This window comes from Ochotona princeps, chromosome 12 (assembly GCF_030435755.1).
Source record: "Ochotona princeps isolate mOchPri1 chromosome 12, mOchPri1.hap1, whole genome shotgun sequence".
Classification (NCBI taxonomy): domain Eukaryota; kingdom Metazoa; phylum Chordata; class Mammalia; order Lagomorpha; family Ochotonidae; genus Ochotona; species Ochotona princeps.
The window spans coordinates 59,562,767-59,576,644 of NC_080843.1; the positions used below are offsets into that span (position 1 = coordinate 59,562,767).

A 13,878-nucleotide genomic window follows, 5' to 3' on the forward strand; every position below is an offset into this window, starting at 1 on the left:
CAGAAACATCTTGACGTGACTTAAATCTCTAATAGGCTGTTTTTAAACTATTTTAAGTCACTGAAGTATGTGTGTTCGAGTTCACTAACCAAACAAGGTACTCATGCTTTATTCTCATTGCTCTCTCGAATTCACAATATAGTTTAATTGTAAACCTGTGCTTTTTTCTCGAATTTACGGTAGACATCACACCTTTGGGTAAATGACTTCTAAAACTGTTATTTGATAGTCTTCACTGTTCCTGAGAGCAAATCGACCTGGTGACTCAGATGGATTCCTTCATTTCTCCTCTACTCTCTCTCTCTAAGACTCCAAAGGACTCTCAGGGTATACAGTTTGATCCTCAGACCTTATAAAGGTGAAGGCTAATGTTTTTCCGTAATAATGCCTGGTCACATATAAAAGATAATGGAATCTAATTATCTCCTTATGGGCATTACTTTATCTCACAGTAACAAAATGTCAGGATGTTCCTGTGACTACAGACTTCTAGCTTGATCCATTAAAGATTTAGGGATAGATCTGGGCATCCCCTTGGCTGGCATCCTACAGGCTGCCTCTGTTGGTCCAGTTAACCAGAGACCAAGAGAAAGAAGAGTGAGCTGGGCAGCAGGAGGCCCATTAATGTGTTTTATACAGTGATTCACTCTCAAGGAGACCTGGAAAAAGTCAGTCCACCCTTAAATCACACCTGCTTGCTATTTAACATGGGAAGTTATTTAATGCCATTTATGTGGGAAGCCAGGAAATTGGGCAAACATCATGACAGAAGCGGTCTCAAACAACCCTGTCAGCTCTGCCAAGAGCCAAGCCACTGAGGGTCGAAGGGCTGCTGAGTTGGAACCACAGTAAGCCACAAGCTAAAACACCCTTCACTCTGCCCAGCTTCCAAAACAATCATTGCTATGGAGAGATGGCCCAGGGTCAGGTAAAGCTATATATTTCCATCTAGAAACACTGCCTTTTCTGTACTAGCCTCCTATTCAGGCCAGCTCTCCTGTCAGTCCAGCCAGGTAATGGGAGTCGATGGGGTGTCCCCCCTGAAGTTTCACACCCCCCTTAAGATGTCTCTTCCAGAACCCCACATGAACAGATAGGCCTGGGCTACACATACCCCTGGCCTGTCTTACCACCCACCTAATTACGAAACCCCTCCTGTTAACTTCTATTCACCTCTCAATGGGGAAAATTTCTGGACTTGGGTAGCAGTAGAGCTTTCCTTGGTCCTGCTAGCTGGCACTGTGGCCCTCTTGAGGCCACCTTCTGCTGTGGCCTTGGCTTGACCACAGGCCCCATACTTTGGTGTCATTCAGCTCAAAAAAGCCAGCACGGTTACTTAGGTACTGACAACAGCCAGAGTTTCCAGAAGCAGGGGGAGTGAATGAGGGAGCCCAGAATTAGAAGCAGGGCAGATGAACTCTACCCATAGCTCCTTGCCAGCGCATGCACACTAAAATCAGGCGCGTTTTTCTTTAGTACAACCACGCATGTCATTGTTGCTTCTTTTCACACCCTGTTTGCATCACAAGGCCTCACCAGTCAAAATTTTAACCTAAGCCTCTGCTCACTAATGTTCTGGCCTAATCCTCCCCACAACACCCCCTTTTTATATCCAAACAGTGCCCACCAATGCCATAAAACAAAAGTCTGAAATGTTAGGCTGGGCAGGGCAGAAGTGACTCCACCACCCTATAGAAGTCAAGCAGATAATTCCAAATAACGAGCGTCTGGAATGCCAAATCATCCTGACCTTGTCTCTGCACAGAAGCTCAGCATCCACCATGATGAGAAGCCACACTACACGTCACAGGCATGCGCAAACTGAGTAGCTGCTGCCTTCTCCCATCCCCCATGCCTAAGACCTATACAACGGCTGTGTGCCCTGGGCGTCCATTTCCCTCATGTGGTCACCCCGCCATAGGGAAGTGGTCCCGGACCATCTCCTGCCTGGGAGCAGCCTGTCAGATTCTCTCCTCTAATAAAACAGTTTGTCTGAAAAAAAGAAACATTTCCCTAAAAAAACCCTTTGTCTGAAAAAGAAACATATTTGCCATCTTGAACAAACACATCGGTTGTGTGCAAATAGTGCAAGTGAGAAGTACTGTCCAACTCCTATCTCTCTGAAGAGGCTTAGGGCTGGAAAACACAGCACTCTCTGTTGGGGAGGACAGGCTTTAAATCTATTTTATGATGCTGGAAAGGTTCAACATTTATAACAATTAAAGAAATCAAGTATCTTGAAGTGTAGCAAACAGCAAATGTTCTTTTACATTTGAATGATCTTCAAAGGACTTCTGCTCAAAGATCAGATTCTTTGCCGTCTTTCTTTTCTCCTTATCATTTTATTGACTCATGGACTCTTCCCTAAGTGAAAAGGGCTGCAATAAAAATCTAAAACTTGTCCCCGTAACTTTGATAAATCATTGCCCTTCTACAGCAACAATTTTAATTGCCTTTCCTTTTCCCAGGAGTGAAACATCACAAGATAAAGCAAGAGAGGGAAGGACAGAGAATAGCTGCTTTTTCTAGGCCATCAAAAAAACGCTTAAATAGGCACGACCTTTCACAATATTCCAGGATGGGTAAGAACCTTGGACTAGTACCAGGAAGGAGGTTTCTCACACCTCTTTTTATTAAAGATCTATTTTTATCCTCTCTCACAAAGATATAGAAACTGAGTGTGCCTTTCCTAGTAAAGCAAACGCTTTCTTTGCCTTGTTCAAGTTGTTTACTACAGTGTTATGTCTATCAAGATCAATTTTCTATGTTGCTATGACAGCATTTGCTACCGGTTACCAACACCGTGAACACTCTGTTTTCAATATAAAGCAGGGCACTTACAAGATGCGTGCCATTTACGCATTCCAGATTTGAAGAAGCTTTTAAGTTCTTAAAGAATTTACATTAGATGAGTGAGAATCTATGGTTTATTTTTAGCTTACATATGAATAGTTCTGCTATTATTCTTGGAATGGAACAAAATGCAATGACCTGATTGTTAAAAACTTAATAAAAATAATATAGGAAAATTCTCTTCTCCAACATCAAATGCAATACAGGAAACCTATAAGCAGTAACCATCCCTTGTAAATATTATCTCATCTCTCTTTGCTAATACAGGAGATATCTCCTTGTTCTTGAGTTATTATATTAAAATTCAATAAATTTTAGTAACTAAGTTTATAAGCAACTTCAAAAGAGAAAACTCTGGAAAAATATGGTGAACAGACAATGTGAAAACTGACGATACTGTAGAATTTCATAGACTTAGTGGTTAGTAGAACAGTATTTGGTCAATCCTATAATTCTAGAGAGCAACTCATAATTTTCAAACACCTTCAATTTAATTAACTGCAAATGAAACCGAGCTGTTTTTCCCTGGTTCTACAATCAACAATGCTGGTCAAACTCCATTTGACTTCCTGGAAGCTTTGGTATCTCACCTTCTGGGTATACATGGTTTAGCACAAACATCAAAGAGCATAAAATGTCTGTTAGGAATGCCCCCTTGGAGCTTGTCAACAGGGTTCCTAAGATTGTTTCTGGAACATGATGCTCAGAGAAACAAGTCAAATCCTTCCATGAGAAAGATATTTGCCCAGTCTACGTTAGGTAAAACCCATTTTCTCACCTGATGGAAGAGGGGGCTGTGGGTCACGGGCACACCCAGGCCACTGAAGCACATTCCTAGGACCATGTCGTCCGGGGCATCGTTGCTGTAGCACCGACACTTACTGGCGAGAAGTCTCCTGACAGCTTCTCTACTGAAGACCATTCTGGGGGAGCCAGAGCAGACAGACACAGGTCAGGGCAGCTCTGCAGAGACCCTCCGTCAGACCAAAGAACTACAGCCCAGATGCCACGAGGCTGACTAAGATGCAGACCTCGGACCTCGGCAGACTTTTGTGTTTACCAAACACTCTAGAAAAAAACATTGTTTCTATGAAACCAAAGTTACTTTGGAGAGATATTTACCTACCTTCCAGGCGATTTTTATACACAGATAGCTCCTGACTTAATGATTTCTCACCTTCGCAATGGTATGAAGGTGACATTCACTGAGTCGTGGAATTCTGAACTTGGATCTTCCATGAGCTAACCCAGGACACCCAGGAACAGCACTGGCACTTTCTTCAGTTGCTCTAACCTTGCGGGCACAGCAGCTTCCTGGGGTTAGTCCGCTATTCCCCTTGGCCACTTGCTTTCAAGCCTATGGCCCTTCCCAACACTTCGGGATAAGCTACTGCAATGAATTCTCTGCTTTGGCAAATACAGATGGGTAACCACTCTGGTTCTATTGTAGTCATGAGTCTTTCCAGATCATGAATAGCCCAAAAACTGACAGCACAGAAGGCAATATAAGTTCACAAGCTCATTCTCAATCAATGAAGGTTTTCTCTAAGGCTAAGCTATGGAAAATTCATCCATATACTCCCATTCCAAATAGGGGGCCTGGCACACAGTGAGCACTCAAGAGAAGTTCAATGCATCCAACAACTGAGAAGGGAGCTATCATCACAACATCTTCTTCCTGAGCGTTGAAGTGTCCTGGGTTAGTCATGCAGGAAAGAAAATAAAAATGACAGAGAACTTGAATGCAATTCCAGGTGCAGCAGGTTCAGTTCAGAGAGGTGTACCCAAGACGAGCAATCAAACGCTAAGGCTGGGACAACACAGATGGCTCACTCCCTACCCTTGCTACGACATGGAATGACAAGTTTAAACACAACCAGACAGAAGAAAAACTCTTAAACCAAGATGACACAGGAAAAAAATGACTGTGCAAAAAGGAAAACTGAATGTTTTCCTGTCTGAAAATCTGCCATAAATTGCCTTTCTCTGAGAAAGCTTCCTGCCCTCCAGTGAAGGAGCCCCGGATCTCTTATTTTGGTATCTGGGTCAGCCACATTTGGTTCAAACAACAGTACAGAATGAAGATTTTTCCTCCTTTCTTTTATTTATTTAATTTGTGTCTTCTGCCAGCAACCAGGAAATGAAGAAGGAAGAAGGAAAGGTTTTTATTTCGGTTCACTCTACAAAACTACCTGTTAATTGGGACTGGCACCATGGCGTAGTACATCAAACCTCCACATGTAGGGCCAGCATCCAGTGTGGGTGCTGGTCAGAGTCCCAGCAACTTCATTTCTGAATTAACTCCCTACAAATGTGCCTGCACAAGGCAGCACAAGATGGTTTAAGTCCCTGGACCCCTGCACCCAAGTGGGAGACTCGAAAGAGATTCCACACCCCTGGCTTCAGACTGTCCCAGCTCCAGCCATTGCTGCCATTTGGAGAGAGAACCAGAAGACAGAAGATATTCTCTCTCTCCTCTCTCCTTTTCTATCTGTAAATCTGCCTTTCCAAAACACCCTACTGTACACATGGTAAAATGTGATTTAGTTTTCATTGGTAATCACCTTATACTTTTGCCTGGTAAGGAAAGTTTTACATCAATGCTCCACATACACTAACCGCACAAGGGGCGCAGCTAATGTTTGCTCTTAGTGTACTCATGAACTCTTTCCAAATGGAAAAGCAGCAGCACATCCTGCAGCTAGGAACACTCAGCTGTTCTGTCTACCAACTCACGAGTGTTGAAAAGACATCGAAGGCTGCAAGGTTAATACTTCTATTTGCTGTAATACATAAAGTTTTAAAAACGGGAAGTTGGAATCCAATCAAGGGCGCACATCAAGAAGACCATCACATGCATGAAATGTTCTTGCCCTGTTGTCCTGGCAAGCAGCAGATAAGCAGTTCGTGATGAGATGGATGCAGACGCTAGAAACCATCAGGCCCTGGTCTCTCATGGCCTCCTGGCCTCCCTCCCTGAAATTCATGTTTCCTTGTCCTGCTTTTCCTGAAACCAATTCACTAACCCAAGGGAATCTTGTGTGCAGCTGACACTACAGGATTACTGAATACAAGACTCAGGAGACATGTATCTCTCCCATAGAGAAATAACACCTTGATGTTAGGTCCTATTTCCAGGAATCTCCAGCCTCGACAAAAACAATCTACCACCTACACATAGTCCTCAGACTGACTGGTGCCCACTTCATCATTAATATTCTCCAAAGGAAACAATATCGATGGCCAGTGCGAGGAGGGCTGGGGCACTAGAGGTAAGCCAAGAACCTGAGCACATGCTGAATACTTACTTCTCAGCCTCGACTTTAATCTAGAAGAAAGTCAGTTCCTGACCATTGGAGGAGCCCAGGCATTATAAGAGAAGCTGCCTGGCCCCTGGTTCTGCACTTTGCAGTAAACACCTACTCTCTTTTCACCATCCTGGTGTTCATGATTGCTTGCTCTATGCATTAGATAAGCACATCCAGTTTTGAGGGTTCTAGAGTAATTCCTCTAATCAGTTTTGGGAGTGTTCTAGAACAATGTCTGTTTGGGCACCACAGCATTCTTGCATTGTAGTGACGGCACTTTCCCTAAGGCTATCAAGGAGGTTGGTAACACTCCCAAGCACAGCTTCCTACTCAGATCAACATACAGAAATAAGTACTTCCAAACCAGTAAACTCACTCTCTCCTAATTTTCCCCAAATACTCAAACTTACACAGAGAAAACAGGCACCTGGATTCAAATAGCAGAGTTCTCACTTTCCAATCAAGACAGAACAGTGAACATAAACCACTGTATCCATTCTTCTGACTTGGCTCTGGGAGGGGGTGCTAAGAAGGGTGGTTGAAGGCAATGATTTCAGAAGCTTATCTGACTGTACCACAAGAAACGCATTTCACACTGAAACCATTTATATATGTGTTTTGTGTGTAGGCATATGGTATCGTGTGTAAAACTGAAACAAACATTTCAAAAAACAACACCTAACTTTATGAAATGTGACATACTCTATCAATACCTTATTATTTTATTTTACTTTAGTTTATTGATTTGAAAGACAAAGAGAAGGAAAAACAGACAGAGATTTCATATCCACTGGTTCCCTCCCAAAACACCTACAACACCCAGGACCAGAGCAGATCAAAGCCAGGTCAACCAGGGTCTCCCACAGAGGTGACAAGGCCCTAGTGACTGCAGCCATTACACTGCCTCTCAAGGGTGTGTATTTGCAGGAAGACAAAATCAAAGTAGAGCCAGGATTAGAACCTAGACACTGACATGGGAAATATGCATTGCAAGTGGCATTTTACCTGTTATGTCAAATGCTTCCAATATTCCATCATTTAAAATTCTGGTTACACTTTCCCCTAATGCTCAACCCCTCCCATCCTAATCAGTGCCCACATGGGCATGCATTCTTCTCAATGCTATAAATATCATCAAAAATAAATAAAATAAAATTTCTGGTTTATATTCTATTAATTGGTTTTATAGGTCACTGATCCTGGATCGCTACTTAAAACAAAACACTGGCACTCAAGCTAGATCATTAGAAGTTTACTACTGTAGTAAAGAATCTATTTAACATCATGCCTGTAGCTTTTCTTTTTAAATACTTATTCTTATTTTAATTTGAAAGTGAGATTTACAGAGAGAAGGAGAGACAGAGAGAGGATAAGATCTTCCATCTACTAGTTCATGCACCATATGGCCTCAATGGCTAGTGCTGAATCATTCTGAAGCCAGCTGCCTAAGATCTTCCTCTTGGTTTCCCACATGGATGCAGGGTTGCATAGACTTGAGCCAGCCTCTGATGTTTTCCCAGATGATATGCAGGGAGCTAGATGGGAAGCAGAGCAGAAAGGATACCAACCTGCACCCATATAGGATGCTGGAGTAACAGGTGAAGTTTTAGCCTACCATACCTCTAAGCCAGCCCCTCTGTAGCTTTTAACATAGATCTGCATGAGACAATCACATGAAAAAGGTTTCTACAACTTCATAAAAGTGTTATCAAAAAGAGCATCATACTGGCTAATGTTGTTTATTCAAAAGTCAATGGGCAGTGTTCACAGATTTGTTTATTCACTTATCCACTGTACCTTGAGAAAAGTGAGTCCGTATGCTTAGAATGGGCGCATAATGAGAAACAAGACATAGGTGCTACCTACAAGTAGTTTATAATTTACTTTAGAAAAAAGTTCATAGTTTATTTAGAAAATATGAAAGTAAACAGGTAATTACATGATAATGATTTGCATAATATGCTATGAAAGTATACTACAAAGGCATTAAATCCAGATTTGAAGGGCTACACTAGGCTGTAAGCTCAGTGAAGTAAATATATGATTGCTATATTGAGTCCAAAAGAACAAGAAGAAACTAGTCATGCAGAGATTGGAGTGCAGAAACAATGCTATGTAAAGACCAGCAGATGCCATATCTTGGGGGTGGGGGGAATATCACCTCTGTACTATTCCTGAAGTTCTGTGCAAATCCCTTAAGAGGAGCATACAGGCCGATGAAGCTAGAAAGGCAACACTGCACCTGCCAAGATCACAAAGGTCTTGGTAGTCTAGATAAGGAAGGAGAGGAGATTTTCTCAAACACAATAAGCGCAGAACTACTTCCAACTGGGACATCAAACAAGGTAGGAGACTTTCATTCATCAGTCGGGGAAAAATCTGGATAAAATAAAAATCATAGTTATATACAGAACTGTTAGAGGAGGGTGCCAGGAGGCCTCGCTGAATGAATTTCTGGGGAGAGGAAGTCTTCTTAGATAAGCAACAACAAACCTAGGGACAAACTGGGGCTCTAGCAGGAAGCTGGGGGATAACCTGCTAGGGCCCTAGCCTCAAGGCAGAGGCCTGGGCAGCCCAGGTAGGCTGTGGGCAAGGTGCAGAAGGAAAGATGAAAGCCCAGGTCATCTCGACTCTGGAGGAATCTAATATGTAAAAGAAAGGGTTTACACTTGGGGGAAAGCATTTCAGATAGACTCTAAGCCAGGGAAAAGAGGATCATCGACTCCTGGAAAGATCCTCTGACTACAGCCTGGAGAACAGCTGTGAGTGGAATGAGTCAAGAAGCCGGGACAGCAACCAAAGGCAGAAGAGGTACACACAAGAGGTAAAATCAGCAGGCCTTTGCAATTCAGTGGATTGCAAGTGAGTGGGAGGAAAAGAGAAAAAACAGGGAGATGTGAGTGGGCTCACAGAGTCTGGGGTAGCAACCTGACCATCCTTATGCCTTCCCAGGGACAGGGATGCAGCAGGAACTCAAGTTACAGGTGACAAGTTGAGGATGGAAGGCGCAGAGTATGACATGTCTGAGCATCACCCAAGCAGAGGTGTTCTCTGGCACGGGATTCTGGCCTGGACGCAGAGATGTGTCAGCATCAAGCGTGGGTAAAATCACCCACAGAAATTATTGAGTGAGAAGATTAGACAGAGTGGGAACAATGCTTGGCCTTTAAGGGATAAGTAAAATGAATTACAAAGCACGATCGGAAAGACAAGGTACAATGGTCAGATGGCGCTCCAGAAACTTAAAAGTTTTAAGTTAACAGGCAACCTTACCAGAGGCTTCCCAGATATGAGCTGACACAAGACCGGAAAAGATCCACTGAACTTGGCCCCAGCGGGGTTACCAGAGACACCAAATGAGTGCGGGGGTGAGGAAATGAAGATATTGTGAGTACGGGTACTGTTGAGATGTTATGAAGAGGAGGAGGGAGATAGCATGGCACAGGCAAGAGTCTTAACATGGGAAACTAGAGATGGGGGAAAATGCCCAGAGGTGAGCTAGAGGAAGAAGAGAGGGGAGGTTAAGGTGCCTCCTTGTGGATCCAGCAGGGCCTGCACAGGCATGAGAAGCAAGAGTAGGGATAATGACAAGAGTGGTGTTTACAACTCTGATCTCAGTCGGTGGGGCTTTGATCTATACATTCCTAGTGCCAGGCACCCAACAGGCTAGCCAAGTCAATCAGCGACCTTCTGCAAAACAAAAGATGATGCTGGACAGTTGAGCTTCTAACATGAGATCTTAGAGGGCCTCAAAGCCCATCTCAGACCTAACAGTTGAACCCAACAGGCAAGAAAGAGAACCAAATAATTTTTCGGAGAAATCACATAAAAAGGTATGTGTACATTAAAAGTATATGATAAGAACACTGCTCTGCTTCAAGATTTTTAAACCCACATACCAATGCCAGACTCTTTCCCAAAGAGAAATGTGATTGAATAAATGCCATTCCTTCACCCTTAACTGGCTCTGACAGCTCATCCAGAAATGAAAATGCATTACCAGAAGGCTGCAACCAGTCTGAGCTTTATTTCAATGAAGATGTCAGCACTCCCCAGTCCTGTTCTGGTGGGATTTTCCAGAGCCTCCCTAGACCCCCACTGCTGTTGTTAATGACCTTAGAGTGATACATGTCCCACTCTATAAAGGTGAGCACCTCTGCTTGGCCTTAAGTCATCACCAAAGAAGAGCTACTGCATAAACAGACACACATACACACACCCAATCCAGACCCCCCGCAATGTGACAGCTGGAACCTTGTACTAAGAGCTTTCCTAATCTAGAGGACTATGATGAGCAAAAGCCTGTACCTAGAACATCACCCAGCACCCAGTGGGCATTCAGCAAGCTTCGAGAAGCTCATGAAAATACATACTGGGAAATTTAAATATGTTGGGTCTTCAAAAACTTTTGCACCAAAATAAACTTATCTTTAAATTTCATTTTCTTCCACAAGCTTTTCCAAGTAACTTCATGTAACTGACAAGCTAAGATTCTCCCTAAACACATCAATAGTAAAGACTCCAGAAACAATAGAAAGACCAAATGCTCCACTGATTTGCTTGTATAAATCAAATTAAAATCTTTCCCCATAAGGGATCAGGCAGATTCTTCATTTAAAAACATTGATTTTAAACTGTTATTTAAAACCCATAAATCCTACACAAATATTAGTTAATTGCCTAAGCCCGAGCTTCAATATCATTCTTTTCCCAAATCTGATTTATTAAGCACTGGATAATTCAAAATAAGCCTAATAGCTTATTCTATGAAATTAAAATCTATATCTAATTTTTCCCATGTAAACAGAGAATCAACACCAGTCGGCTTCCCAGAAGCAATCATTGTGCTGAGGACATTCTGATCAAACAGGCTGGCATACATTTTCATATTACTCCTTCAAGGGGTAGAATGTTTTTTCCCAGGAGTTCTCATGTTACACAAACACAATGTCTGTTTTCCTATTACATTCATAGTCGCCCTGTACCGAGCATTCACATTTCAGTATAGATTCAAGGCCAACGACTTACTTCTGCCTCACAAAGAGGAAAGTTTCATATTCCAAGTACAGTCAGCCTTCTGTAACCATGGGTTATATATCCACAGATTCAACATACCACAGATTGGAAATAGTGGGGGGAAAAATGTATCTGAACAGTTACAGACCTTTTATCCTTGACATTATACCCTAAACAGTACAGGATGGCTAACTAGGCAGCTTGCATGGGAAATGGTAAGTCATCTAGAGGTGAATGAAAACATACAGAAAGACACAAGCAGACTATATGCAAATTCCACACCAGGCTCCATAAAGGATTTCAGCACCTGCAGATGGTGGTGTGCCCCATGGGGTTCTGAGCGCATACCTACCCTCCTCCTCCTGTGACGTAGCTGTAGCCGCCAGTGCCCAGGCCATAGCCATAGCGTTCTCCCAGGACCACGGGTTCGCTGGGGTCGTAGCAGCTAAGCAAGTGCTGGAGCCTGGAGATACTGAGATGCCAAAAGGAACAAAAGGAAGTTATTTAGTTCAAATTCAGTTTCAGAATCAATAAGCCATGACCTTATACACCACTCTTTATATCATATAGTGTTATACTGTAATTGTTGAGAGGAAATATGACATAGATACATATACACACACACGTAGATAGGTAGATAGATATAGATACACACAGAGAGAAAAGATCATCCTCTAAAAAAGAAAGAGAATGCATGAACACTACTTTGAAAAAGCCCTATTTGTCTAATCGGCTAGGCAGGGAGGCAGGTGAAGGAAGTGAAGCTTGTCAGTGCTGCAAATCTCACGGCCCTCCATGAGACCTATTTATCACGTACCGCATCACTTCCCAAATGGCCACAAGAGCCACGTCTTGATAGGACTTGATAGTCTTGACAGACTGAAGCAGGAACCAGGAACTCCTACCTAGTCTCTCAAATGGATGCTAGGGGCCCAAATGCTCAGGGCAGAATCTGTTACTTTCCCAGGTGCGTTAGCTGGGAGTTGGTCCTAAGGTAGAATAGACAAGATTGGAGCCAGCACTCATTTAGGATGCCAACAACATAGGCAGTGGCTTAACTCACTGTGCCACTATGCAGTTTATTTAAAATTTAAATGCTGTCACAGACATTCCACTCCTCGGTGTTTGCTCAGGGAACTGAAAGCAGTCTATACAAAGACTTGCACCCAAAAATGTCCAGTAGCCTGAATTATAATAAGCCCAAACTGGAAAAACAAACTGGAAACCTTTTTTATGTAGGCTAACTGCTATCTTCTGGTTTAATGAGTTCACTCACTAAAGTTCTTAATGGCATTTTGTGCTCTAGCACAGGATGAAGCCCAGGAAAGCTGACTGCATTTCTCACGTTAGCCTCCTTACTTCTAGAACATTTCCTTGGCTTCTTGTCTTTCCAGAAACTGACATTTTTTTTTTAATACTGTAAGCCCCTTAAGTTGTTTAGCCGACTGGCCCTCATAATGGATTTGTCCCAGTATCACACAAGCAATGCACAGTGCTCTCCTGTGTCACGTGGCTACAAGACAGTGACTCTATGCTCTCTACTACTGCAAACAGTTCCTGAATAGAGATTTTTTTTTTCCAAAGATTTTTAAAATTTTTATTTGGAAGTCAGATCTACAGAAAGGAGGAGAGGCAGAGAGGAGGATCTTCCATCCAACGATTCACTCTCCAAGTAGCCGCAACGGCTGGGGCTGAGCCATTCTGAAGCCAGGAGCCTCTTCCGGGTCTCCATGTGGGTGCAGTGTCCCAAGGCTTTGGCCCATCCTCAACTGCTTTCCCAGGCCACAAACAGTGAGCTGGAAGGGAGGCAGGACTGCCAGAATTAGAACCAGCGCCCATATGGGATCTTGGTGCATGCAAGGAGAGGACTTCAGCTGCTAGGCTACCGTGTTGGGCCCTGAACAGAAATTTTAAACATTCCAACATCCTGCTCAGCATCCCAGTGGACCACTACTTAGCAGACACTGCTGATTCCTGCCTGGAAGGGTACAGAGTTGGTTACAGTGCTGATTCTTCAAACTCCATCACTTCGGCACCTTCATCAGCCAGAACTCATCACTACTCTGCAAGCAGGAGGTCCCTTCTCCCCCACTTATTTACCTACCTATCTATTAATGGCAAGCATGTACTCTGGTTACGAATTTCTTCCATAATTCACTGTTATTGCCACCACTTATCATGTCCAAATTTGGCCAATGGGAACCTGTTTACTTCTTTATCCTGTTGACATGCACTTACCCACTTTTTTTGTTCTCTCTTTTGGTCTACCTTGTTATTTTCTGGTATATATATTAAAAAAAAAATTACTCTTGGGGCCAGTGCTGTGGCATAATTGATTAAGCCTTCAGCTGCAGGGCCGGCATTCCATACAGATTCCAGTTCAACTCCCCGCTGTTCTACTTGCCATCCAGGACCCTGCTATTACACCTTGGAAAGCAGTGCAAGATGGCCCAAGACTCTGGGCCTCTGCACCCACGGGGGAGACCTGGAAGAAGCTCCATGCTCCTGGCTTCAGACCAGACAGGCTCTGGCCACTGTAGCCATCTGGGTACTGAAACAGCAGACGGAAGATTTCTCTCTCTCTCTCTTTCTGTCTCTCTCCCACCTTCCCTCCTTCCCTCCCCTCTCTGTAAATCTGTGTTTGAATAAATAAGTAAATAAAATCTCCAAAAAGGGGAAGTTTGTTTAAAAAAAGGGGAAG

The 13,878-nt window shown here is 43.2% G+C and overlaps 1 protein-coding gene across 1 annotated transcript in view; it reads right to left on the bottom strand.

Moving 5' to 3' along the window:
* Nucleotides 1-13,878, bottom strand: part of B3GLCT (beta 3-glucosyltransferase) — a 116,963-nt gene that overhangs the window by 5,973 nt on the left and 97,112 nt on the right. Inside the window, exons 13-14 of the mRNA XM_058670898.1 lie at nucleotides 11,530-11,649; nucleotides 3,632-3,776 (exon numbers count right to left, since the gene is read on the bottom strand). Of these exons, the coding sequence (XP_058526881.1) occupies nucleotides 3,632-3,776; nucleotides 11,530-11,649 (265 nt within the window). The remainder of the gene's footprint in view (nucleotides 1-3,631; nucleotides 3,777-11,529; nucleotides 11,650-13,878) is intronic.